At 45.7% G+C, this 26630-nt stretch overlaps 2 protein-coding genes and 1 long non-coding RNA gene across 6 annotated transcripts in view; 1 reads left to right on the top strand and 2 right to left on the bottom strand.

The window, feature by feature from the left end:
- LOC130189109 (paralemmin-2-like) overlaps window positions 1–26630 on the top strand; it is an 81363-nt gene that overhangs the window by 6805 nt on the left and 47928 nt on the right. The window lies entirely within an intron of this gene.
- The window catches only part of plppr2a (phospholipid phosphatase related 2a), a 59870-nt gene that overhangs the window by 23348 nt on the left and 9892 nt on the right, over window positions 1–26630 (bottom strand). For all 4 annotated transcript variants that reach the window (XM_056407780.1, XM_056407779.1, XM_056407781.1 and 1 more), the window contains exon 3: window positions 700–888. In XM_056407780.1, coding sequence (XP_056263755.1) covers window positions 700–888 — 189 coding nt within the window. The remainder of the gene's footprint in view (window positions 1–699; window positions 889–26630) is intronic.
- Window positions 13702–14795, bottom strand: LOC130189113 (uncharacterized). Its single transcript, XR_008830711.1, has 2 exons — window positions 14410–14795; window positions 13702–14058 (listed from the first exon to the last, which is right to left on the bottom strand). It is a non-coding gene; the product is annotated as an uncharacterized LOC130189113 (long non-coding RNA).

Raw genomic sequence — 26630 nt, 5'->3', positions numbered from 1 at the left:
GTCATCTTCACCTCGACTCACAACTTTGGGCTCCGTTGTGTTTCTGCTTCATTCTCTGTTGTTGGTCTCGTCTCCCGCCGGCCTGCCTCTCTTTCTCTGCTTCTGTCTCTCTCTAAAGACCGGTTACACACGCACACACACACACACACACACCCAAACACACCTACACTCACACACACACACACAGACTTAAACTTGCAGACCCGTGAGGACTTGACTAGGAGGTGTCACGTGGGGACCCAATTTTTAAAATGCTCTCTAATGACTTGTTCCACACACCTACACACACACACACACATACACCCCCCCCCACACACACACATACACACAGACTTAAACTCGCCGACCCGTGAGGACTTGACTAGGTGTCACATGGGGACCCAATTTTTAAAATGCTCTCTAATGACTTGTTCCACACACACACACACACACACACACACCTGCCTGTCAAGGCCTGGAGGGGGGTTACCTCCATGCGGCTCGCCGATCTGCTCACTCGACCGACGGTGCGGCACAAACACCGGAGATGATTCATCGCGGCTCTTCGGGGGAACCGTAGACGAAGAAGAAAGAGCGCCCAGCCTCAACTTGGACAACTTCTTACTCTGCGCTCCATCCTTTTGCCCACGCGCTTCATTTTCCCTCACGCATCTCAAACTCACTTTAAAAAATATATATTTATATATACACACTCCTTACCGTGAGGCTGGGGATGGCCGTGACGAGCGAGTAGATGAGCACCGGGGGGATCTTGCTGGTGTCGTCGGGCCCCGGGTAGGGCTTGGAGAAGCTCTTGTCGTAGCAGAAGAAGCCCTGGACGTGCACGGGGAACGTGTCCGTGTACTCAAAGTAGTACGCCAGCAGCACCGTCCCGGCCATGATCACCAGCTGGAAGTAGAACATGATCCCGCCGTTAGGAGGTGAGAGGAGGGAGAGGCGGAGGAGGAGGTGGAAGAGGATGAGCAGGAGGAGGAGGAGGAGGAGGAGAGGAAGAGGGGCGAGTCAGGTCCCTGTTCCCCTCGGCCACGGGGAGATGCATAGGAAACACGGACCGAGAGAGAGACAGAGTGAGAGAGGGGGTGTTCGCATCCGAGATGAAGAGAGAGAGAGAGAGAGAGACGAAGAGGGATGAGAGGAAATCTGCAGGAGGAGGCTTCTCTCTCCTCAACAAAAAACAGATTAGAAGAGGAGCGGCAAAAACTAGGAATTGCAGAGCGTGCTGGAGAGAGAGAGAGAGAAGGAGGTGGGAGGGAGAGAAAGGGGGAGCAGTCTTCATGCTGCCAACACAAATCTACTACAGTTGAGCTGTGGGTGTATTTGTACATAATGTGTGTGTGTGTGTGTGTGGGTGTGGGTGTGTGTGTGTGCTGCAGACAAAACCGAAGTAATTTTAATCGGCCCTGAGCACCTCAGAGATCAATTATCTGGTGATGTGGATTCTGTAGACGGCATTGCCCTGGCATCCAACACCACTGTAAAGAATCTTGGCGTTATCTTTGATCGGGACTTGTCCTTTAACTCCCACGTAAAGCAAATCTCAAGGACTGCATTCTTTCATCTACGTAATATTTCAAAAATCAGGCACATCTTGTCTCAAAAAGATGCAGAAAAATTGGTTCACGCTGTTACTTGAGACTGGATTACTGCAACTCCTTATTAGCAGGCTGCTCTAATAAATCTCTTAGGTCCCTCCAGTTGATCCAGAATGCTGCAGCTCGTGTTCTCACTAAAACTAAGAAAGTAGATCGCATCACTCCTGCACTAGCTGCTCTGCACTGGCTCCCAGTAAAATCAAGAATCACTTTTAAAATTCTTCTCTTAACCTACAAAGCCTTGATTGGTGATGCTCCATCATATCTTAAGGAGCTTGTCGTGCCATATTGCCCCACTAGAGAGCTACGCCACTAAATGCGGGACTACTTGTAGTTCCTAGAGTCTTAAAAGTAGAATGGGAGCCAGAGCCTTTAGTTATCAAGCTCCTCTTTATGGAACCAGCCCAATTTCAGTCCGGGAGGCAGACACAGTCACCTCGTTTAAGAGTAGACTTAAGACCTTCCTCTTTGACAGAGCTTATAGTTAGGGCTGAATCAGGTTTGCCCTGGTCCAGCCCCTTGATATGCTGCTATAGGCTTATAGCTGCCAGGGGACGTTTTAGGATGCACTGAGTACCTATCTCCTCTTTTTTCTCTCCTTAAGGATGAATTTTCATCTCTCAATCACATGTTACTAACTCTGCTTTCTCCCCGGAAGTCCTTTTGACTTTACGTCTCATGGGGTCATCGGACCCTATGAGACGGCATAGATCCTATCTGCCTGATGGATCGTCTGGGTCGTGGAATTCCTGCTCATGACTACGCCACTGTCCTGTTGAGACTCCGCCCACTGTTGAGACTCCGCCCACTCCTCCTCCCCACCGCCATCTGCCTGATGGATCGTGGAGGTCTCCATCGTGGAATATGCCTACTATGAACTATTCATACACTCTGTCATATTCATTGAATGTATTTTAACTCTAAATCTGTCCTTCTGTACACATTACATCTATTGCATCTGTCCATCCTAGGAGAGGGATCCTCCTCTGTTGCTCTCCTCCAGGTTTCTTCCCTTTTTTTCCCCCTGAAGGGTTATTTGGGAGTTTTTCCTGGTCCGATGTGAGGTTTTGGGGCAGGGATGTCTATGTGTACAGATTGTAAAGCACTCCGAGACAAATTTGTAATTTGTGAAATTGGGCTATACAAATAAACTGAATTGAATTGAATTGTAGGAACATGTGCGGCACGGGATTCAAGTGCGTTTTTGACAGTTGGTTCTCAGCCTTCTGCGGACGTCTCTAAACAGTTGAATTCCTAAAATACTTCACGTCTCGGTGAGTGAGTGAGTGAATAGGTGACTCTTAAGGCTGTGAGTGAGTGAATAGGTGACTCTTAACCCTTGTGTTGCCTTAGGGTCATTTTGACCCGAATCAATATTACACCCTCCCCCCGCCTTTGGGTCATTTTGACCCGATTCAATGTTTCACCCTCCTGTTACCTTTATATTTACTAACATATTTTACCCTTTGGGTTCAATTTGACGCCAGCAATTAAAACCTCCAGAAAATTATTAGAATTAATATTGTTTTCCAAGTTTAAGTGTGAGGCACTTTATGTTTGTTTGTTGACTACCGAAAGAACACCAACATTAAACATTGAATGGGGTCAAATTAATCCTAAAGCGGGGGGAGGGTGTAATATTGATTCGGGTCAAAATGACCCTAAGGCAACACAAGGGTTAAGGCTGTGAGTGAGTGAGTAGTTGACCCTTAAGGAGGTTGTGAGTGAAGCAATCCCCCCCCCCCCCTCTGTCCAAGTTTTTATTCTGGTTTTGCCACGATAACAACAGACGTATACGTAAGAAGTTGTTTTGTGGACTCTGAAGCCTCCAGGTTGACATTTTGGCCGACGCCAACTTGGTTTTAGGGTGTCGCCATCATTTTTTTGGAAGTGACTGAACACTGAACAAGATCTTTTTAGGCAAACTTAACTGTAAAAAGGTACTTGCATGAACTACAAGCACTCTGTGAAAGGGTTTCATTTCTAAGATAAAGTAATTGGGTAGCCATGGCAGTGACCTGTCAATCATAAGGTAGCCCCGCCCTCAAGCATAAGGTAGCCCCGCCCACAAGCATAAGGTAGCCCCGTCCTGTCAATCATAAGGTAGCCCGCCCTCAAGCATAAGGTCGCCCCGCCCTGTCAATCATAAGGTAGCCCCGCCCTCAAGCATAAGGTAGCCCCGCCCTGTCAATCATAAGGTAGCCCCGCCCTCAAGCATAAGGTAGCCCCGCCCTGTCAATCATAAGGTAACCCCGCCCTCAATCATAAGATAGCCCCGCCCTGTCAATCATAAGGTAGCCCCGCCCTGTCAATCATAAGGTAGCCCCGCCCTCAAGCATAAGGTAGCCCCGCCCTGTCAATCATAAGGTAGCCCCGCCCTCAAGCATAAGGTAGCCCCGCCCTGTCAATCATAAGGTAGCCCCGCCCTCAATCATAAGATAGCCCCGCCCTGTCAATCATAAGGTAGCCCCGCCCTCAAGCATAAGGTAGCCCCGTCCTGTCAATCATAAGGTAGCCCGCCCTCAAGCATAAGGTAGCCCCGCCCTGTCAATCATAAGGTAGCCCCGCCCTCAAGCATAAGGTAGCCCCGCCCTGTCAATCATAAGGTAGCCCCGCCCTCAAGCATAAGGTAGCCCCGCCCTCAAGCATACTCTGCTTTATGGTCTGTTTGACTCTAAATGGAGCATAATTGAGACTTGAAACTAGAGATTGAGACATAAACTCATGTTTACAATGTTTATTGAGGGAATAAATCAAGAGAGAAGTAGAGTCATTCATCTCTTAAACTTCTATACAACCAGACGTTTTAGAACCAGAGGCCCCCTGCTGGCAATTTCACATCGACTTCACTTGTGAGACCCGGAGGTTGGTGAGAGCGCCGACACCAAACCTAAACACTGAAGCTGTTGGTGGAAAATAAATAATACCAAAATGCTGATTAAAAACAGAGATACAATCCGACGAGAGTTCATTGCACGCAGTTATTAAATCCCCTGTTGATATCAGCTTATAAAGTTAAAGTCTTAAACAACGTGGCACTGCGGAGAGACACACTCACACACACACACACATGTTTTCCATTTATGAACAATAGGTGTTTATTCTTTAATTGGCTCTTTTTCTATATTTGTATCAAACCGACTCATCTGTGCTTCCCTTGAGAGGGCTGGTTTCACTATCTGCGGTTGTCATGGCGAAGAAATAACCTAAGAAATGAGGTTTGTAACGTATTTCTAGCGTTTCCGCGTGAGAAAGAAGTGTTTGTGTAAAGGCTCAGTCGGTTTGTCAGGGCGATGCGAATATTTTCGGATTCTACGCATGCATTTTAATTTTTTTTGTGCACATGCATGTTGAAAGAAAACACACACACACATGTTCTCTCTTAATTCACTCTTAAAACACCTGTTTTGGGGGGGATAACAATCATTATCTCACAAGTGTCACACACACAAACACACACACACACACACCTGTCGGGAGCTCTGTGGTTGCTTTGCTTCGGGGTGTGACTCATGAAGCGTTCCCTTGAGGCTCCTCCCCCTGGCTATGACTCACGCTTGTGATCGCCGCGCCGAAGGGAACACCGGCAGTTCAAGTTCGTCGCTTTGAAAAACACATCAGCAGCAGATCTCGCGTTTTAGACTCTGAGAAACACCAAAAAGGGCCAAAAATAATAATCAGAAAATCTAAAAATCCAACAATGGTTGAAAGGCGTTTTCTTTGTTGCCTCGAGCTCCTTCAAACCAGCAGGTCAGCGCTGGTGACCTCTGAGCAACACGTCCTGGTAGGAGCACTGAGGTCACACTGTGCAAGGAAACTACAAAATAAACTCAAAGTGTAACGTACCATGAGACTGTGTGTAGTTATGCAGCTTTAAATAACAGCAGTACATGTGCATATATTCAGAATATGCAAATATCACATGTTTCGTGGGTGACAGCAGCTTTCATACCCTCACAACTTCCTTATATTCCTGCTTTCCTTCCTTTTAGCACTGCTTCAACACTCTTTAAAACATTTTTTTATCTCAACACCTCTCATGAAAAAAAGAGAAAGAAGAGCCGCCAAAGAAGGAATACCAAACTTTATTTTTAGCGCACTGTGTTGGAGAGAGAGAGACCACGGCTACACTTCTATGCTAACATACAATTACTTTAAAGGTAATAATCCTGTACGGTTGGCTGTAAAGAGTTCAATCAGTTCATTTAGCCAGAATCGGATGAGCTACCGACCGTACGCTCATAGCACTCTTTTTGGGGGGAGTGGCTTCGAAAGGGAGGCCTGAAGGGGCGGGGCTTTCAGTGTTGCCGACAAGGCAACTTTCTCGCTAGATTTAGCGACTTCTCGAGCTAGCGCTGCTCCAGCGACTTTCATTGGAAAGTTGGCAACGGCGTGCTGGGTGATACGAGTTGGACACTTTTTCTAATCTAGCGTATTCTCGCCAGTTCCTCAACATTGAGGTTCTTCATAAGTGACTGTGAAGAGACAGGATGCTCTCACATTAGCATACGTGGCTATTTAATCTGATAGTCGGCTGTCATCGTAAACGGCGTTTACGCTGCGCAGTAATGGAAAGATTGACAAGCGTAGCCACAGGAACTAAAGGAGGCGGGGCTTAGTATAAGGTCATTTGTACAGTATAGGACTCCAGCAAGAGCAATGAGCTACATTTTAGCGGTGTCTGAACGGTGATGTCACGACCTTTGATTTATACAGAAAAAGAAACGTCTGAAAATCAGCAGGTCATCAAAAAAAATTTATTCTTATTTTATATTCTTCTAGGTAAATCAACTTGCCAGTCCCTCAATGGCTCTTATTTAAATCACGAGAATGAGCCCAAGGCCTAGCGGTTGGGAGGCGGAGTTAAAGGAAACGGAAAAGGAAATGTTGCGCTTCATGGGCCCCTGAGCAGCTTTCATAGGAACGAGGGGCCCCCGCTTCCAGCGCCGCATCCGGTTCTCCTTCTCCATCCACGGTACGGCACGGTATCGAAAGGTTAACGGCATTACCAATATTAATATCATCTACTGGACGATGTTGTGATAGATTCCACGGCACGACCAAATAATACCGCAGGAGAGGCCGTAAGTAAAGCATGCGAGGCCAAGAGAGTTCCACGTGACTCGGAGGAGAGACTCTCAGAGTCGAGTGAAACTGCTTTCAGGTTCATCTTCTCTAAAGGGCAGCGCACTCAGCGGGGCTCAGCCCGACGGCCCGGAGGACGAGGCGCTGCCCTTTTCTCAGACGGCGATCCAGTTTTACCCGATCGCAATGCGTGCGTGTGTGTGTGTGTGTGTAAATGTTACCGCGTGTTCCCCTCGGCTCCCGCCGTTATCATTTGGAGCTCCCCAAAAAGCAAAAGCCTTCATCTCCCTCCGACACATCGTCCTCCGCTTCTCTCCCAACATGCGAGAAGTTTTTAACTTCTCTGAATATTTCATATCGCTTCCCGCTGAATTACATTTGCAGAGCGGCGACGTCGGGAGGCAGCGGGCGGGGGGGGGGGGGGGACCGAAGAGCAGACAGAATTTATGCTTAACCTTGCTCTCTGTTCGCCATCTTTCACGAAATGTAGATGTTGTTGTTGTTGGTTGTTGGTAGTGGTGAAGAGGTCAAGCGGAAATGGCTGTATCACCACGAGTTGTAATGAAAACAGCGCCTCCTATCGTATCAGATATGACATGCTTTCAAAGGCCAATGATTCGAATTACTCACTGCCATGTATATTGGGATAACATCTGATCCCCCAAAAGATAGCATAGTCCGACTAAAGCAAGATTTGAATGATACCATCATGTAAACGCACTGAGTGTCAGTAAGCATCACCGGCACTGCTACTGGCTGGCTCTCCACAGAATACGTCACAGAGGTCGAACAGGGGTCAACCTTCCCGTCTCTCTCCCCGGGCGCCGCTGGAGCCGTGTTGCCCGAAAGAACAGTTTTGTTTCTTCACGGACGGAAGGCTCAGAGCAGACGGACGGCGGAGGCACAAGGGGCCGACCGCGAGACACGCGGCGCCATGAGCAGGCCTGACACACGCTACACTGCACCTGACCAGCATGACGGGGAGTCCTGGGGGAGGAGGAGGAGGAGGAGGAGGCAGGGGGGATCAGGGAAAGAATGACGAGATGAGAGAGTGAGTATATCAGAGAAAGCAGCGAGGCGGTACGAAGAGAGAGAGAGAAGGGGGGCAGAAGTGGAGGTAAAGAAGCGAGAGGACCAGGTGCAAAGCTCGAGGCGGAGGCCCAAACTCTCCCTCCCCTCCATCGCGTCCTCTTTCCTCGAGCTGCTGCTCGTCTCCACCTCACAGCTCCAGATCCACGGCGGTGTGATTCACCCCGGAGCTCAATGTGAAAATGTTCGCTCGGTTAGCGTGGGTGGCTAGCCTGGTGTGTGTGTGTGTGTGTGTGTGTGTGTGTGTGTCGCAGCCAGGTGTCTTTGGCAGCTCCTCTATGACTGATTGTAGAGGAGTTGTGGAAAGTTGTGTAACGTTAACCCTGTGATGGCTGCTGGTGTTCCCCGGCTGCTGGCTTTGCTTCACATTTCTCAACATGTCAAACTTGTCCCTGAAACACGTGTTGATGACGGTCGCGCTGTCACGGCGTCGTTCCTGAAGTCCACTAAAGCTGCGGTTAGCGTCTTTAACGGTAACGGATTTCACCGTGAAACTGATTATTTGAGCGTCGTCGAATTAGAAGGAGGGTTCAAATCAAATTCCTTGCATTTTATTGGACCGCTAAAAAGAGGAAAGCCTTGGAGTTCATTGCGATGTGTACGCTACATTTCTGTCCATCTCTTTCTGTTGCTCTGTTAGCTACGTTAGCTAAGATACTTCATGTGTTCATGCGTTCATGCTTCATGTATTCCTGCTTTTTGTTCATGCTTTTTGTATTCATGATTCATGTGTTCATACTTCATGTGTTCATGCTTCATGTGTTCATGCTTTGTATTCATGATTCATGTGTTCATGCTTTGTGTTCATGATTCATGTGTTCATGCTTTGTATTCATGATTCATGTGTTCATGCTTTATGTTCATGCTTCATGTGTTCATGCTTTTTATTCATGATTCATGTGTTCATGCTTTGTGTTCATGATTCATGTGTTCATGCTTTTTATTCATGCTTCATGTATTCATGATTCATGTATTCATGATTCATGTGTTCATGCTTCATGTGTTCATGCTTCATGTGTTCATACTTCATGTGTTCATGCTTCATGTGTTCATGATTCATGTGTTCATGCTTTGTATTCATGATTCATGTGTTCATGCTTTGTATTCATGATTCATGTGTTCGTGCTTCGTATTCATACTTCATGTGTTCATGCTTTTTGTATTCACGATTCATGTATTCATACTTCATGTGTTCGTGCTTTGTGTTCATGCTTCATGTGTTCATGCTTTATGTTCATGCTTCACGTGTTCATGCTTTTTATTCATGCTTCATGTATTCATGCTTTGTGTTCATGCTTCATGTGTTCATGCTTTATGTTCATGCTTCATGTGTTCATGCTTTTTATTCATGCTTCATGTATTCATGCTTTGTGTTCATGATTCATGTGTTCATGCTTTTTATTCATGCTTCATGTATTCATGATTCATGTGTTCATGCTTTATGTTCATGCTTCATTCAATTCAATTCAATTCAGTTTATTTGTATAGCCCAATTTCACAAATTACAAATTTGTCTCGGAGTGCTTTACAATCTGTACACATAGACATCCCTGCCCCAAAACCTCACATCGGACCAGGAAAAACTCCCAAATAACCCTTCAGGGGAAAAAGGAAGAAACCTGGAGGAGAGCAACAGAGGAGGATCCCTCCAGGATGGACAGGTGCAATAGATGTCATGTGTACAGAAGGACAGATTTAGAGTTAAAATACATTCAATGAATATGACAGAGTGTATGAATAGTTCATAGTAGGCATATTCCACGATGGAGACCTCCACGATCCATCAGGCAGATGTTGGTAGAGAGGAGGAGTGGGCGGAGTCTCAACAGTGGGCGGAGTCTCAACAGGACAGTGGCGTAGTCAGGAGCAGGAATTCCACGACCCAGACCTCGATGATCCATCAGGCAGATAGATCTATGGTCTCATAGGGTCCGATGACCCCATGAGACGTGAAGTCAAAAGGACTCCGGGGAGAAAGCAGAGTTAGTAACGTGTGATTGAGAGATGAAAATTCATCCTTAAGGAGAGAAAAGAGGAGATAGGTACTCAGTGCATCCTAACGCCCCCGCAGCTATAAGCCTATAGCAGCATATCAAGGGGCTGGACCAGGTGAACCTGATTCAGCCCTAACTATAAGCTCTGTCAAAGAGGAAAGTCTTCAGTCTACTCTAACGAGGTGACTGTGTCTGCCTCCCGGACTGAAATTGGAAGCTGGTTCCATAAAGAGGAGCTTGATAACCAAAGGCTCTGGCTCCCATTCTACTTTTTAAGACTCTAGGAACTACAAGTAGTCCCGCATTTAGTGAGCGTAGCTCTCTAGTGGGGCAATATGGTACTACAAGCTCCTTAAGATATGATGGTGCATCACCAATCAAGGCTTTGTAGGTTAAGAGAAGAATTTTAAAAGTGATTCTTGATTTTACTGGGAGCCAGTGCAGAGCAGCTAGTGCAGGAGTGATGTGATCTCTTTTCTTAGTTTTAGTGAGAACACGAGCTGCAGCATTCTGGATCAACTGGAGGGACCTAAGAGACTTATTAGAGCAGCCTGATAATAAGGAGTTGCAGTAATCCAGTCTCAAGTAACGGTGAACCAATTTTTCTGCATCTTTTTGAGACAAGATGTGCCTGATTTTTGAAATATTACGAAGATGAAAGAATGCAGTCCTTGAGATTTGCTTTACGTGGGAGTTAAAGGACAAGTCCCGATCATGTATTCATGATTCATGTGTTTATGATTCATGTGTTCATGCTTCATGTGTTCATGCTTTTTATTCATGCTTCATGTATTCATGCTTCATGTGTTCATGCTTCATGTGTTCATGCTTTATGTTCATGATTCATGTGTTCATGCTTTGTGTTCATGATTCATGTGTTCATGCTTTGTGTTCATGATTCATGTGTTCATGCTTTTTATTCATGCTTCATGTATTCATGATTCATGTGTTTATGATTCATGTGTTCATGCTTCATGTGTTCATGCTTTTTATTCATGCTTCATGTATTCATGCTTCATGTGTTCATGCTTCATGTGTTCATGCTTTATGTTCATGATTCGTGTGTTCATGCTTTGTGTTCATGATTCATGTGTTCATGCTTTGTGTTCATGATTCATGTGTTCATGCTTTGTGTTCATGCTTTGTGTTCATGCTTCATGTGTTTATGCTTTATGTTCATGCTTCATGTGTTCATGCTTTGTGTTCATGATTCATGTGTTCATGCTTTTTATTCATGCTTCATGTATTCATGATTCATGTGTTCATGCTTCATGTGTTCATGCTTCATGTATTCATGCTTCATGTGTTCATGCTTCATGTGTTCATGCTTTCCCCAGCGAACACTTGTAAACACGACGCCCCGTGTTGGCGTGTTAACGGTGAAGATGAACGAGGCTCCTCTTCTCTCACTCTGAACCAGAACTCGATGCATTATTGAAGTTCTGTGTTTCTGATCTCCTCGGCTACAGATTCCAGAGAAGGAACAAAAACCGCGTTTGATCTTGAAAGACCGTGACCTCGTTTTGTTGTGCAGCGAGTCGGACTGGATTTTTCTCGACCAGGTTTAAAGCCCCCAAAAAAATATTAAACCTCCCACCCACCAACACTTTGCCCACACACCGTCCTCCCACTCCCTCTGGATCTGGACCTCTGTGACGGACAGAAAGAGAAGTCTCCTGTCGTCGCTGATGCCGGGTGGTGTGGACCTGGAAGCCGGCAGGTGGTCGCTGCTAATTACAGCTTGGCAACGGGAGTCGGAGTAGCTCAGCGGTCCATGCTGATCTCTAATCTGTCATCCTACATGCAAGAGAGGCTCCCTGCTGAGAATGGGAATGAAGGGACTGGGAGACCAAAAGAACCCTTTCAACAACAACAAAAACCCTTCGTTGAAGAAGACATGGCCGCAGGGACCCGTCGCTGCGTGGATTAGCCCCAGAATGTTTTCAACAGTGGCGGGCCGTGGGCCTGGGGCCTGGACCTTCAGTGAGGTCCTACACAGTCCCACCTGAATTAATCCACCTCTTATTACTATCATTATGATGCCATGGCTCTAGACCAGGGCTGCTCAATATGTCGATCGCGACCTACTATTAAAAACTTTGTTCATTTATTAAACTAAACAGCCGCCTGATGTTGATCGCACAACAGCGTGTAAAGACACATAACTATTCACTGAAAATAAAAGAAAGAAAACAAATAATTTATTTGATTTTGTGCCAAACATACATACACATTTAATAAAAAATAGAATGCATTGTATGCTTACTCACCAAAGACTGATTATTTGAACACAAAATCCATCCTTCTTTCTTTCCTCAAGAAGACTTCAATGACTCTGTTGTACAGTCTATCAAATTCAGTTTCCTAGTTCTGAGGTTCTGCATCTACTTGCCCATAGGCCGCCTGCTAGCTGGCTCCTGTCTAGAAGGCCCAGAGGAGCCAACTCTAAAGCTGATTGGTTGACACAACATTGTCATTCCCATTCATTAAGCTACCAGCAATGTTGATTCTGAAGGCTGGCTGAATATGATTGGATAAAAGATCTAACATAAAGACCAGCCCTCCAAATCTCAACCTGGCGCTGGCAGCAGCGCAACCAAGAGGAACGCTATGAAATTAAGAGAATAACTCTTACTCTGGGAAATAATTGAATACATATTTGTGGGAGAATATATTCTGATGATGTTTAGGCCAGCTAGTCGCTTTTTAAATGAATATTTTAAAAAGTTTGTTTGCACTAAAAGATGAAACAGTAAAGAATGGGAATCGTCCTTCTTCCTCTTTCCATGAGCAAACAATACATGCCTGCATTACATCAGCTGGTGCGGATGGGGATTGTTTGGACCGAGCTGGCTGGATGCTCCTCGTCTTCTAGTTCAAACATTTGTAAAAGCTGTTTGGTTTGAAATGATTGCTTGAAATTAATCTGCAGTTCAGTAGCACTAAGCATATTGTGTCAATTAAATTGCTAAGAATATATATTGTAATTGAAGTAAATTGTAACAATAATGCTGCCATGAATGTATTTTTGAGACACTAAGATAGGGACTTTAAACGAAACCAAGATGGCAACAACCACAAAACAAGATGGTGACCAACAATGTCATGAAACTGTTGTCTTTCTTCACATTCTGTCTCCACAACTCTTTGTTTCTCTTTCATAAACACACATCATCTCTCAAATGACGACAAACAGACACATTAACACAACCATGTTCAGAGCCGGCCTGAATGCACTGATTGTAAGTCGCTTTGGATAAAAGCGACTTACAACTTGTAACGTAATGTAATGACATGTAATATAATGACATGTAATATAATGAAATGTAAAATGACATGTAATGTCATGTAATGACTTCTAATGTAATATAATGTAATGTAATATAATGTAATGTAATCTAATGTAATATAATGTAATGTAATGCAATCTAATATAATGTAATGACATGTAATGTAATGGAATGTAATATAATGTAATGACAAGTAATGTCATGTAATATAATCTAATGTAATGTAATGTAATATAATATAATGTAATGTAATATAATGTAATGTAATATAATGTAATGTAATCTAATATAATGTAATGTAATGTAATATTATATAATGTAATGTAATATAATGTAATATAATATAATGTAATGTAATATAATGAAATATAATTTAATGTAATATAATATAATGTAATGTTATATAATGTAATATAATTTAATGTAATATAATATAATATAATGTAATGTTATATACAGGGTGTCTACAGGAATAAACCAGTGAAATGTAAGACTTTTTAAGACTTTTTAAGACCACGTCTAAATAAAATTTAAGACCTAATTTACGATGGAAATATACATTAATCTAAATTAATTAATTCAAAGTAAACACACTGATGTCTGTTCAAAATTAACAGTATGGTGTAATGCAAAAGGATAACACAAATGTCATTGCTGTTGTAAATTATATTTATTAATACATTTTCAGAACATTTAAGTCCCATGAACAAATGTCTCTAAAATTAAGTAAATATATTTAAAAAATACGGGCAACATAGTTCCTTTTGAACAAAAAAAATCCATAAAATAACAAATAACATTTCCAGCTGCTTTTAAAATGCAAATTCATTTACATAATAGAATGTATGTGTGTGTGGGTGAGTGAGTGTGAGTTCTCATGTCTCTATGTGATGGATGTTTGTACACAGGTTCATGTCTACTCCTGAGCTTTTGTGAATATACTAGGAAAACAATCCTTTTCAAACTGTATTAATATAAAAACTTCCAGTTGACATTTGGTCCATTCTCCTGGAAAAAAGAAAGAAAAAGGCAGACATTAGCCAAACAACAGTCACCACATCTCTTATGACACCACCACTTCAGATTAATGTCAGACTGGATAAATAGGAATGAATACTATTTTTACAAATTAAGCAACGTGAGCCATCTCTTGAGCCTAGTGAACACTATGTAGACATATTGACAGGTGAACACCACTCTACTTACTACCATTCTAAAACTATTTTAATTAGTCTAATTAATGTGTAGTGCGCCTATGCATAGCTGTTATTAACTTGACACATGAGTAAAGCTTAACTATATGAAACACATACTCATATACAAGAGGATAGTTAATACATATATTTATGTTAGACTTACTTTGAGGTGCTGAAGTAGGTCCTGGTGTCATGGCCCATGAGCTCCACAGGATCCTGACTGGACGTGGTCATTTCACCAATAATGCACATGAAGTCCAGCTGTCTGCTCGCGGTGGTCTAGTTCAGAGTCTCGTGGAACAGAATGAAGAACGCACTGCAGCGTTGGTCTTCGGTGATGAGCTCTTTGTTGCAAGGCGCTGGATTTCCTCCGGTGACCTCCAGCGTTGTAGCGTTGACGTCGTTGCGGGCGGCGGAGCAGCAGCTAGCGGCGGAGCAGGAGCTTGCGGCGGAGCAGGAGCTAGCGGCGGAGCAGCAGCTAGCGGCGGAGCAGCAGCTAGCGGCGGAGCAGCAGCTAGCGGCGGAGCAGGAGCTTGCGGCGGAGCAGGAGCTAGCGGCGGAGCAGCAGCTAGCGGCAGAGCAGGAGCTTGCGGCGGAGCAGCAGCTAGCGGCGGAGCAGCAGCTAGCGGCGGAGCAGGAGCTTGCGGCGGAGCAGGAGCTAGCGGCGGAGCAGCAGCTAGCGGCGGAGCAGCAGCTAGCGGCGGAGCAGGAGCTTGCGGCGGAGCAGCAGCTAGCGGCGGAGCAGCAGCTAGCGGTGGAGCAGGAGCTTGCGGCGGAGCAGGAGCTAGCGAGCAGCTAGCGGCAGAGCAGCAGCTAGCGGGCGAGCAGCGAGCTGCTGGCGGCCTTCGCTAGTCTCTGTGCTTCTTGCTCTGCACGTGAGATTCCACCGCTGGAAAGTCTCGCGACACATAACGCAGCTTCAGAAGCATTTCACCCACCGTGACCAGAAATCCTCGTTCTTTTCAAGCCGTTGTTGAACTTGCATCCTGCCATGTTTTCTAAAATAGCCGATGCTTCACGTTGTAGGGGATTGATAGGACCGAATACGCGGTGCTCACCTGTGCGCATCACGGCAGAGCTTCGATGCCGGCGCACATCGCTCTGTCGCGCGAGCCGAGAATTGTTTGCGGGGGGGGGGGGGATTTCACCTTGTTATAGGGGAAACACTGGAGTTGATAAGCGTGTCTTCTTGTCTGATCAATACGCAACTGTGAGGTGCGCGAATGGACCGAGCGGACAGCTGCTGATCACTCACTCAACAGCCCGACCTGTATAAATAGACGGTGCGCGCACAGCGCGCCAACATATTTTTTGGGAGCACCGAAGACCCATTTTGACCCAGGAAAACCCCTGGACATGACACCCAAAAAATTTAAGACCAATCCAATCTGAATTTAAGACAATTTAAGACTTTTTAAGGCCTTATTTTTAGGAAAAGCAATTTAAGACTTTTTAAGACTTTTTAAGGACCCGCGGACACCCTGTATATAATGTAATATAATTTAATTTAATGTAATATAATATAATGTAATATAATTTATTGTAATATAATATAATGTAATGTAATTGCATGTAATGCTCGTGCAGGAGATCGTGATGAATTGAGTTTGTGGGCCAAATAAATGTTTTCCGCCTGAAAACGTCCGAGAGCTTTATCCGCTGTGAGCCACTGCATGAGAGTGAGAGAGAGAAAGAGTGAGGGGAGTATTTTAAAGTCGATACAAGTTTTGGCCGGAGTACTTAAGGGTGACACAAATGCTGAGGAAATCCAGTGGAAGTAAGGGAGCGGCAGAACCAATGGTGCGTTCAGAGAGCGGTTGTCGTCCCGACAGCCAGAGGGAGCAAAGAAAGGAGATAGAGGAGGATGGCGGGGGCGGGGGGAGATGGGGTGGAAAAGAAAAAGAGAAGGATTGGATGGAGAGCTTTGGCCTTCGTGCTTTTTTCAGCAGCATTGGAGAGAAAAGAAAGAGAGTGTGAGGGATCCTCTGAGCCGATGGGGATGAAGAGGAGCAGAGAGGAGCTCGATCCTCCAGTCCGGCTCGCTTCATCACCTCCTTCCCTGTTGCTCTCATTTCATTTCCTGCCGGCCGCCATGTCCTCTTTAAAGCACAATACACCGATGTGACCGGTCCACAACCCGCTCACAGCTCCAGAGTCTTTGTTTATCACTCGCTCCTCGTTGATGATCAGAGAAGTTTAGCCAGTGAGAAGAGGAGAGGTCGCTTTACTTTCTTTGTCGGTGGCTGAAAAACCACCACGGAGGAACGCACCGATCATGTTTCTGTGATTCTGCTTTCATCTTCTACGTAATATTCTACATCACAGGTGTCAAACACAAGGCCCGCGGGACAAATCCGCCAAATCCGGCCAGCCGCATCATTTTATGTGGCTCCTGACGTGATCCCCTTTAAGAAAGGGGGATCACATGTCTTTCAAGCCATGTGATCCCCTTTTCTTAAAGAAATTGGAGAACAAATGCCTGTGCTTTTATTTTGAAGGTTTCAAACTAAATGGATTCATGTTGTAATATACATTTACAATAGACATTTTCTTATGTACAATATGTCTACACTCCAATGAACAATAGTCAAATGGAAAGAGAGTTATTTAACAATATGTTCGAGGAGTTTATTAAGTGTTTCCGGCCCTTTAAGAGGGCAGCCATGATGCTGATGTGGCCCACGCTGAAAATGAGTTTGACACTTCTGTTCTACGTCTTCTTCCGAAAGCGTATTCATTCATTCATGTTTGTGTCATGATGAGTTTTTGTGTCTTGTGTTGTGTCTTATTTTGAAGTCCCTATCTCTCGTGTCGTCTGTTTCCCTGCACTTCCTGTCCCTGTGGTCGTCTGCCCTGGTCCTGATGGTTTCCTCCTGTGTGGTCGCTGGCCCCGCCCTCATTGTGTCCCCCTGTGTCTCGTTCCCCATGTGTCCAATCACCTCCACCTGCCTGTGTATTTAAACCCTGTTGGTCTCTTTCCTCAGTGTGGGTTCGTACGGTTTAGTTCATGTCTGACTGGTTTCTGTAAAGGAATAGATCTGCTGTTGGCATTTGGTTCCAATCTCTCTCTGACTACAACATCCTGACAATTTGTGTCTCTCTGTCTCCCTAATTCACCAAAAACTTGTATTTAAACAGAACTTATTCCAGGAAACACAAATTATCAATTGGGAGGGTTTTATGTTGATGCCCACGAGTTAATAAAAACATATTTTAACCCTATTCATTGACACATATGAACACAGAGGCTTGAGCTGGTTCTTCTCAAGACGGAGACACACATCTCCACTCCAGGTGCACTTAGGTTTCAGTTCTATTGCTCTCTATTGAATCATATTATTGCTAAAAAAACATTTCAAAAATAGATTATAGTTTTTTTTATGACTTTTGACAGTATTTTGTGATCAGGTCTCCACGTTTGTAGAGAGCTAGTTCAACTCAAAACGCATGGTATTAATGTGGGGTGTGCAGTTAGGGACAGTTTGGGCTCCACGGGTACCGAAAGGTGGGCGGGGCTTAGCAAAGGTCAACTCTCAAGACGAAGTTGTGACATCACGAGGCAACAGTTACGGTCAAGTTCAGAGGATGAAGAAATATTTTCCATGGTGCGAGGATAAAAAAAAGCTTCACTGATATGCGAGGATATTACATCCAGAAAAGAAAAATGACTCCTACTGCTTATTATTATTATTCAGTTGGGCCTCAGCATGCGTCACGGGGTCACTTTAAATCTGCCGCATCAGGCATCAAATACCGGGCCCAGCTCGCCACGCTCGCCAGCTGGCAACCAAAGAGCAATGTGCTCCAGTTGCATCTCATTTCCTTTGCTTGATTCCACCTCAGAGCGTCGGTTCGGTCCCTCGCGAGTGTTTTTTGCGTGGGGGTGATCTTCTGTTGGTGAGACTCGGGGGAGACTTCCTGCGAGGTGTGAAGCTCCACCGGAGTGTTACCCACCGTCAAGCCTCTATTTATAAAGACGGGGGGGGGGGGGGGGGGGGGGGACGCTGATGTGTTCTGTCTAATCTCTGCGTGACGCTCAGGTGTTAATGAGGCTCTGTGTGTGACACCAAACAGGCGTCAAAGTGAATTAATAGAGAAAAGTAAGGAATGCAAAAAAAAATAGGCCTGATGCTGGATTAGGTGTCAAGAAGTCAAAGCGAGTGCGACACAGAGCGGCGTCGGGTGGAGCTTCAGCGGCGTCGCGGCGGCGCCCTCTGGTGGAGGCTCTCCTCCCTCAGTTACATCAGAGCGATGGGAAGAAGATGAAGATGGGCATTGGGGGCCACTTAGGAAAAGAGAAAAGGAAGGCAACTCCAGGGGTTTGGCTTCCACCATGAAGGTGACAGTTTTTCTTTTAAAGAGCCCTAAAAAAAGAGAATAATGTCTTCAGAGTCCTTTGTTCCTGGCCATTAGATTACATCTAGGGGGGGCAGTGCTGACATTTCTATTACATACTGAGAGCAATCTAAATTCTCCACACACAAAAAGACAACATCCGGTATCTGCGATAAGCCCAAGCGATCATTTCATCCGGCCCCACATGGCCGACACCACTCGCCGGGCGTGTCCAACAATGTGCTTCTCCCAGGCGCCATCGGGCAGTGCGTGCTCGTGGTTTCGGGGGGGGAAGCCTGAAGGCTGCGATGTTTTGGGTTCTTTCTCCCGTAGCTGTGCGTCCGGTTTGTGAATGTTATACTGCTGTGTATGAATGCGTGAATGGTGTTGTGTAGAGTTAAGGTGCTTTTGGTGCTGTCCAAGTACGGGTCCATTTACCTTTTACTTTCAAAATCAGATTCACTCTGGCTGACCCGATGAGCTTTAATGGATGACGTCAAGCCACGCACACCTCTTTAAGAACGGGGACTTTATATAAAAAGAACTAGTGGAGGATTAAGACATCGGCCCGCTCAGATGTGGTTTAATCTCGATGGCGAAGGAGATGATCACACCCACACTGAAACCAAGTGAGAACACATGATCGCTCACACGGGGCATCTGGGATTCAGTGTTTGAGACAGAAGGTCATTTAATCTGACCAGCCGCCTCGTGAGAGCTTTTAAACACACTGGACTTCATTTAATGGTTATTGGAGAGGGGGTCTAATCTTTCACTGATGAGAAAAAAAGACAAGAAGTCACACTCCCCTCCAAAACCCCTGGTCTGATACGCCCCTCATCATTTGTGCACAGCCCTTAATATGAAGAAATCATAAAAGGCCCGAATTGCAAATCTATAGTGTTAAAAATCAGCTTAGCTCAAGCGCGGGTCAAAAGGTCACATGACAGAGGCGGAGCTGAGGGGAGAGCTGTGGAAAGTATTTACAGTGGTGGAAAGGGGCTTTAAATTCACCCCTCCACTGGTCTGGATAAGTGCCTCATAATCACGGGCTGGTCGCCATCGAGAGCTTCTCCATAACATCTGATAAACCGCGCAGCAGATTGGCTTTAAACACAAATTATTTTTTAACAGCAAATCTGCTTCAGACTGCAAAGGATAATACTATTTTTCTTTTGTGTTGAAGATAGAGAGTATCATGCCGTCCACATGGTGAAGATATATATCATTTGTAAATCAAATGTATTCTTAATCCACGGGTGATAACACTTCATTTGGATGTCAGCTTTTACAAAATTGGATTAGAAGTGGCGGGTAGAAGATATGAACAGGATTAATACGAGATTATGGATGTAGATGTATGTGTGCTGCTACGATTGGCCGAGGGGGGGGAGGGGGAAGCAATCAAGGGACAAAAGATGGGTATCGAAAAAGATGATGGAGCAAAATGGAGGGGATGGCAGAGAGACGCGGAACAAGATGGCTGAGTGGTAGATAGAAAAGGTTGCGACTTGTGATTAGGGCGGGCGGCGATGAAAGGAGTCAGAAGAAAGAGAGAGCAGAGATGAGAATGAGTCTGGCTGATTGGTTTCCATGGTAACTGCTGATGAGATGTGGGGCTAAATAAAAGAGCAGGTCCTTCTGGCTTGGTATTTCACACACACACACACACACACACACACACACACACAAGGTGTGGAGGCACATGGTTTAAAGGCAGCCTCGCACATTATAGACGTGTGACCGGTGACCCTGCTTCACTCTTCATTTACTATGATCAAAAGGAATAGTTTTGACATTTTAGGAGTTGGAAGAGAAAGATCTATAACACTCTCATATCTCATATCTCATGTCATAACGTTACGTAAGGGTTAACGTACAACGAGGTATCCATTTTCAGGAATTATTGGGCGCGTGACGTAGTACGGTTCCATTGGGGGGGGGGGGGGTAGTGTATAGCATGCCGCACCATGACCATGTGAATGCATACAAATGTCACAAATGAAATGACAAAAATGACACAAATGACTATATGAACATCTATTTATTGAACTTTAACAAAACTGCAAAGTGCAAATGTAAAACAAATCTTATTTGTGGCATTTAGTCCAGCGCTTCTTTAATGTGATTTGTCCATATATTGAAGCAATAATGATAACAAATACAAAATTCTAAATAATAAAAAACAAATTATTTATATGGTCCGTGAACTTACATTTACGTTTCGGCATGGCTGCAGATGTCATGTGCTGTAAACAATGCAACTAGTGGAGGCGGCAAGGTGCTCCGTGTTGCCAGAGTGGAGACGGTGAAGTATCGTACCAAAGGCTCAACATGGTCGTATTTGGAGGATAATTATCGTGTATCTGGCAACCCTGAGATCGGTCGACCAATGACTGTTCTCTCTACAGTCAGAGCTCACGCAAGAAGGTGGAACGTAAGGGAGATACCATTTCCAAAACTTGTCAGGGGTAAATACTAGTTCGTGAAAGACCCAGAGAAACACAAATATCCGACGAAGCAAAATCCCGGACGTTTTTGCAATCCCTACCGGACGCATTTTTTAGGTCTCAAAAAGAGGACATGTCCGGGGAAAAGAGGACGTCTGGTCACCCTAGCTTATACCGTGGTTTATACAATTCGTTTATATATTTCATGCGTTTTATATCCCAAATCTGAAGTTATTCCCTATATTTTCCTTGAGGGTTTGTCAATAGCATATTCAATACCATCCCAAAAGGTTCAAATATGGAACGGTTGTTTGGCAACGTTAATTATTTGTAGTCTGCTCAACACATGTACCCCAGCCAAAAAGCTGACCGATGCTAGCAAGGTTAGCAAGTCAGTGACGTCGCGTACATTTGACAAATAGTGAATAGCATTTCACGGCAAGATTCAAACGGTAAACAGAATGTTTACCGAATGTTTTACAACATCAGGACTTGTTCATAGCCCATGGTATCAAGTAATATACAACGTGCTACTTATACAGCCATGTCATAGCCCATGGTATCAAGTAATATATCATGTGTTAATTAGCCGTAAGTTTGTGCAGAGCTAGCTGTTCCCCTGTGTGTCCAGTATTTGTGCTAAGCTAACTGGTTGCTAGCTGGAACTACAACGTTGTCATATAACTCTCTGCAAGAACTCAAGGATGCTTATTACCCCCAAAAATGTCAAACTAGTCTTTTTGCCCGGTGTGTAACAGTGTTTTTTTATTGATAGTTTTTCATGTATTTTGGTGGCCAGTGAGCAGCGACTCACCTGCTTCCCTCACACAGACATCAGTCCACTCCAGAGGGCCTTCTGGCCAAAACACCATTTTCTCTAATATCAACTTATTAATGGTTCACTGCGCTCTACGTCTCACACAGCATGGTTACTCCGCATGTTCATTCCTTATTTTTTCAAGGTGAATAATTAATTTGTTGTTAATGGAGCTTTCCTGTTTTCTGAACAGACCCCGATCCAGTATGCAGTGTAAGATAAGGGGCTCATGTCCCCATCTTTCTCACTCACTATGGGCGGGTTGGCCGAGGAATCACAACTGAGGCCTTCTCTCTATAGATTTAAAAACACTAACCCTGTAAGCACCTTGGAATCAATAATCAATGTAAGCTTGCAGAGTCGGCCCTGACCTGCAAGATCTTAGCTAGTGCTCCTTGTAATGCAGCCAATTCCACCCCTAATCATTGTGTTCATAGAAACGACTTAGATGTACGTCTTTAAACACTTAAATTACACTTAAAATGAAAAACGTGTACCTCAGAATTATGCCTCAGGTTATTCTCGCAAACAACTTTAAAGGTGGAAGTAACCGACATGTTGGTACTCTTCTGTAAGTAGCCAACATGTTGCCAACTCTTTTCAAATGAAGGTGAACTCTTGCAAAAAATGTCGGCAACACTGACAGCCCCTCCAGACTTCCCTCTGAAGCCACTCCCCCTCCAGGCCTCCCTCTGAAGCCACTCCCCCCCAAGGCCTCCTTCTAAAGCCACTCCCCCTCCAGGCTTCCCTCTAAAGCCACTCCCCCTCCAGGCCTCCCTCTGAAGCCACTCCCCCCCAAGGCCTCCTTCTAAAGCCACTCCCCCTCCAGGTCTCCCTCTAAAGCCACTCCCCCTCAAGGACTCCCTCTAAAGCCACTCCCCCTCAAGGACTCCCTCTAAAGCCACTCCCCCGCAAGTATCATTATCGTTATGAATGTTAACAACGAACATGGCTTTTGTTCGTACTCAGCAGCTTGTGGAAGACGAGCAATGATTGCGCAGGCAGAATATCGAAGGCAAGCAGGGAGTTGGTAGTCAGGCAGCACATCCAATCATCAAAGTTCATACTAGTGGATAAAAACAAATACCACATGATTGTTCCCATACACTGGGCATGCGGGTGCCAGTGCGAACAGGAGTGGTTGCTTATGTACAGAGAATAGGACAGGGTATTATCGTCCTTTAAGAATAAAAGGTTGTACTTTATACTTCAGACCTTCCACTATAATTCCAAACAGATTTGGTGGGGAAAAAATGGGTTACAAACTGCAAGTCTTTCATTCTCTCACTCACACTTATGCTGCGTTCACACCAAAAGCGTTGTGATTTTTCGCCTAAAACGCGCGAGTTTACCCTTGCGACTATTTGCCGCGTTCGCACCAAAAGAGTTGCGATTTTTCGCAAGGGGCGGGGCTTATCTCTGTGGCATCAGACGTCCTCATATTTGGGTTCATGACATCATCCATCGCAGCGCACAGCTCGGTGAATCTTCTCCAGGAACTGCGTTTGGATGACTTGCCGCTTCCAGCGCTACTTCAGGCTAACCAGTAGCCAGTTTGATGACCTCGCGGTTGGACACCAGTTAGCCAATTCAGGATCCCAGTTCTTCAACTACAAGGGAGCCTTCTCGTTGGTTCTCCTGGCAGTTGTTTATGCAGAATATTGTTTCTGGCTGATTGATGTTGGGGGCTACGGCAGAACCAGTGATGGTGGGAGTCAGGTCAACTCGGCATTTGGTCAAGCACTCAAATCCAGGCAACCTCTAACTGCCTGCTGACCGATCACTACCAGAAGCCGTTCACCGAGGACCTCAGCCACACGACTCTGTTAAAATTTCATGAGGCCATTCCTTGGCCGAAACCTTCCGAGGGAGTGCCGGATCTTCAATTACCATCTCTCCCGAGCAAGCTGGTTGTGGAGGATGCCTTTGGGATCCTTTCTTCTCAGTGGAGGATGTACAGGCGTGCCATTGAGCTCCAACCAGAAGTTGCGGAGAAGTGTGTGAAGGCTACATGCGTACTGCATAACTTCCTGCGGAGAACAACCCAAACTGCAGTGAGCGTACCAGAAGAAGAGGTGGAGCCACCGCCAGGTCTTGAAAGAATAGCTGCCAATAACTCAGCGAAAGAGGCCATCAGGGTGAGGGAGGCCTTCACATCCTTCTTCTCTGCTGAAGGAACCGTCCCTTGAGGCCATCAGGGTGAGGGAGGCCTTCACATCCTTCTTCTCTGCTGAAGGAACCGTCCCTTGAGGCCATCGGGGTGAGGGAGGCCTTCACATCCTTCTTCTCTGCTGAAGGAACCGTCCCTTGAGGCCATCGGGGTGAGGGAGGCCTTCACATCCTTCTTCTTTCAGAGCCGTCGAACAGGTGGCCCGGGGTGAGGGGAGGCCTTCATCCTTCTTCTCTGCTGAACTGCCCTTGAGGCCATCGGGGTGAGTGAGGATCACATCCTTCTTCTCTGCTGAAGGAACCGTCCCTTGAGGCCATCGGGGTGAGGGAGGCCTTCACATCCTTCTTCTCTGCTGAAGGAACCGTCCCTTGAGGCCATCGGGGTGAGGGAGGCCTTCACATCCTTCTCCTCTGCTATAGGAACCGTCCATTGGCCAGACACGGTGTAATGCACAAGCATATCCAAAACGGCTCTTTTAAGAGCCAACCACACATTACTAATGATCACATTTTCCTTTGTTTGTTAAGAGTTTGAGTAAAAGTAAAATAAAGAACATGGACAAATCTTATGAATAAAGTTAATTTATCAACAGATAAACAGATATAACAAGAGAACATTTGAATTCTTTGGTTCGTTCCCTGGAAAGATTGCCCCGAGACATGTATTCCAGATTTTTCAATTTCAGCACCACAGTGCTGGCTTCATAACCGAGTTTATGAATTTGAAATTGTACGTATTCCTTTTGCTGGGTCTTTCCAGGGAAGGAACCAGGCTTTTTAAAACATCTCATCTTGAGATGGTGGTGGAGGTGGTGGAGCAGAAGAGGCCGCTTTTAAAACATCGAGGAGCCGCTCCTCGATTTCCCTCTCACCGCCAAAGGCCCTAGACGGGTCCTGCCTCGTACTCTGCGGTCTCGTCTTCCTCGACCCTCCGCCCCATTTTCCCACTCGTCTCCCTCGGGGTAATAAAGGGGTCGAGAAAAGACAGGACCGCAGAGTACTTCCATTTTTTATGGCCATCTGCTCCTGAGCCACTCCTTGTTTTATGGTTCCTTTCAGGTACGTGTCCCTGAGTCCTTTCCACCTTTTCCGGCATAACTCCACTGACATGAAACACACATGTCGGCGATCGGTTCATAGTAAAGTACCAAAAATAGCTCAAATCAAACACATATACAGACAATAAAAACTCACAAGATAGTCCCACGTCCTCGCTGACTGCTCTCCATGCAGCATCTTTCGTTGACCGATTCAGGTACTCGTACGAGGTTGTGTCATCGAGCTCCGGGTACCCGCAAACCGCTACGATCAGAGTGTCCTCCATCTTGTTCTGATTCAACAACGGCGGGACAGTGATGACGCGCGGAGCAACTCAAGAGCTGATTGGCCAAGTTACATTACATTACATGTCATTTAGCAGACGCTTTTATCCAAAGCGACTTACAATAAGTGCATTTCAACCTAGAGTACAAACCAAGAACAACAAGAACACAGGAAGCAACACTTCCTCAACTCAGTCTAACCACAAAAGCACCACAATAAGTGCCATCCCAGTGCGACTGAAATGCGAATCTGTGTTTTAATCCAGATATAGTCGGAAAAGATGTGTTTTCAGTCTCAGGCGGAAGATGTAGAGACTTTCTGGTGTCCTGATGTCAGTGGGGAGCTCGTTCCACCACTGAGGAGCCAGGACAGCAAACAGTCTGGATTTCGAGTGATTAGCTCGAGGTGCAGGAGTCACAAGTCGATTGGCTGTTGCGAGCGGAGCGAACGTGCCGGGGTGTACGGTGTGACCATATCCCGGATGTAGACGGGGCCCGATCCGTCTAGAGCACGGTACGCCAGAACCAGTGTTTTGAAGCGGATGCGAGCAGCCACCGGTAACCAGTGAAGAGAGCGGAGGAGCGGAGTGGTGTGGGTGAATTTCGGGAGGCTGAAGACCAGTCGAGCTGCTGCATTCTGGATGAGCTGCAGAGGTCGGATGGCCTTAGCAGGTAGACCAGCCAGGAGGGAGTTGCAGTAGTCAACGCGTCGTCGCAGCGATGTTGGCCGTCAGGGAGAGTTGACTGTCGAGTGTCACCCCGAGGTTCCTGGCAGTCAGGGTAGGGGCCAACACAGAGCTGTTGAAGGTGGTAGTCAGGTCATGGGTGGGGGAGCCTTTCCCTGGAAGGAATAGTAGCTCGGTCTTGTCAGGGTTGATCTTCAGGTGGTGAGCAGACATCCACTGAGAGATGTCGGTCAGACAGGCAGAGATTCGCGCCGCCACCCTTGTTTCGGCCGGTGGAAACAAGAAGATCAGTTGGGTGTCATCAGCATAGCTATGGTAGGAGAAGCCATGCGAACGAATGACAGAGCCGAGAGAATTTGTGTACAGAGAGAAGAGGAGGGGACCCAGGACGGAGCCTTGAGGAACCCCAGTAGTGAGAGGACAAGGATCAGACACAGATCCTCTCCAAGTTACCCCGTGATGCGGTCGTTAAGGTAGGAAGAGAAAAGAGCGAGTGCAGTGCCTGAGATCCCCAGGTCCTGAAGAGAAGAGATAAGGATCTGGTGGTTCACGGTGTCAAATGCTGCAGAAAGGTCTAGAAGGACAGAGGAGAGAGAGCTCTAGCA

The sequence above is a fragment of the Pseudoliparis swirei genome, chromosome 23, assembly GCF_029220125.1.
Source record: "Pseudoliparis swirei isolate HS2019 ecotype Mariana Trench chromosome 23, NWPU_hadal_v1, whole genome shotgun sequence".
Taxonomy (NCBI): Eukaryota; Metazoa; Chordata; class Actinopteri; order Perciformes; family Liparidae; genus Pseudoliparis; species Pseudoliparis swirei.
This window is presented reverse-complemented; position numbering and strand designations above follow the sequence as displayed.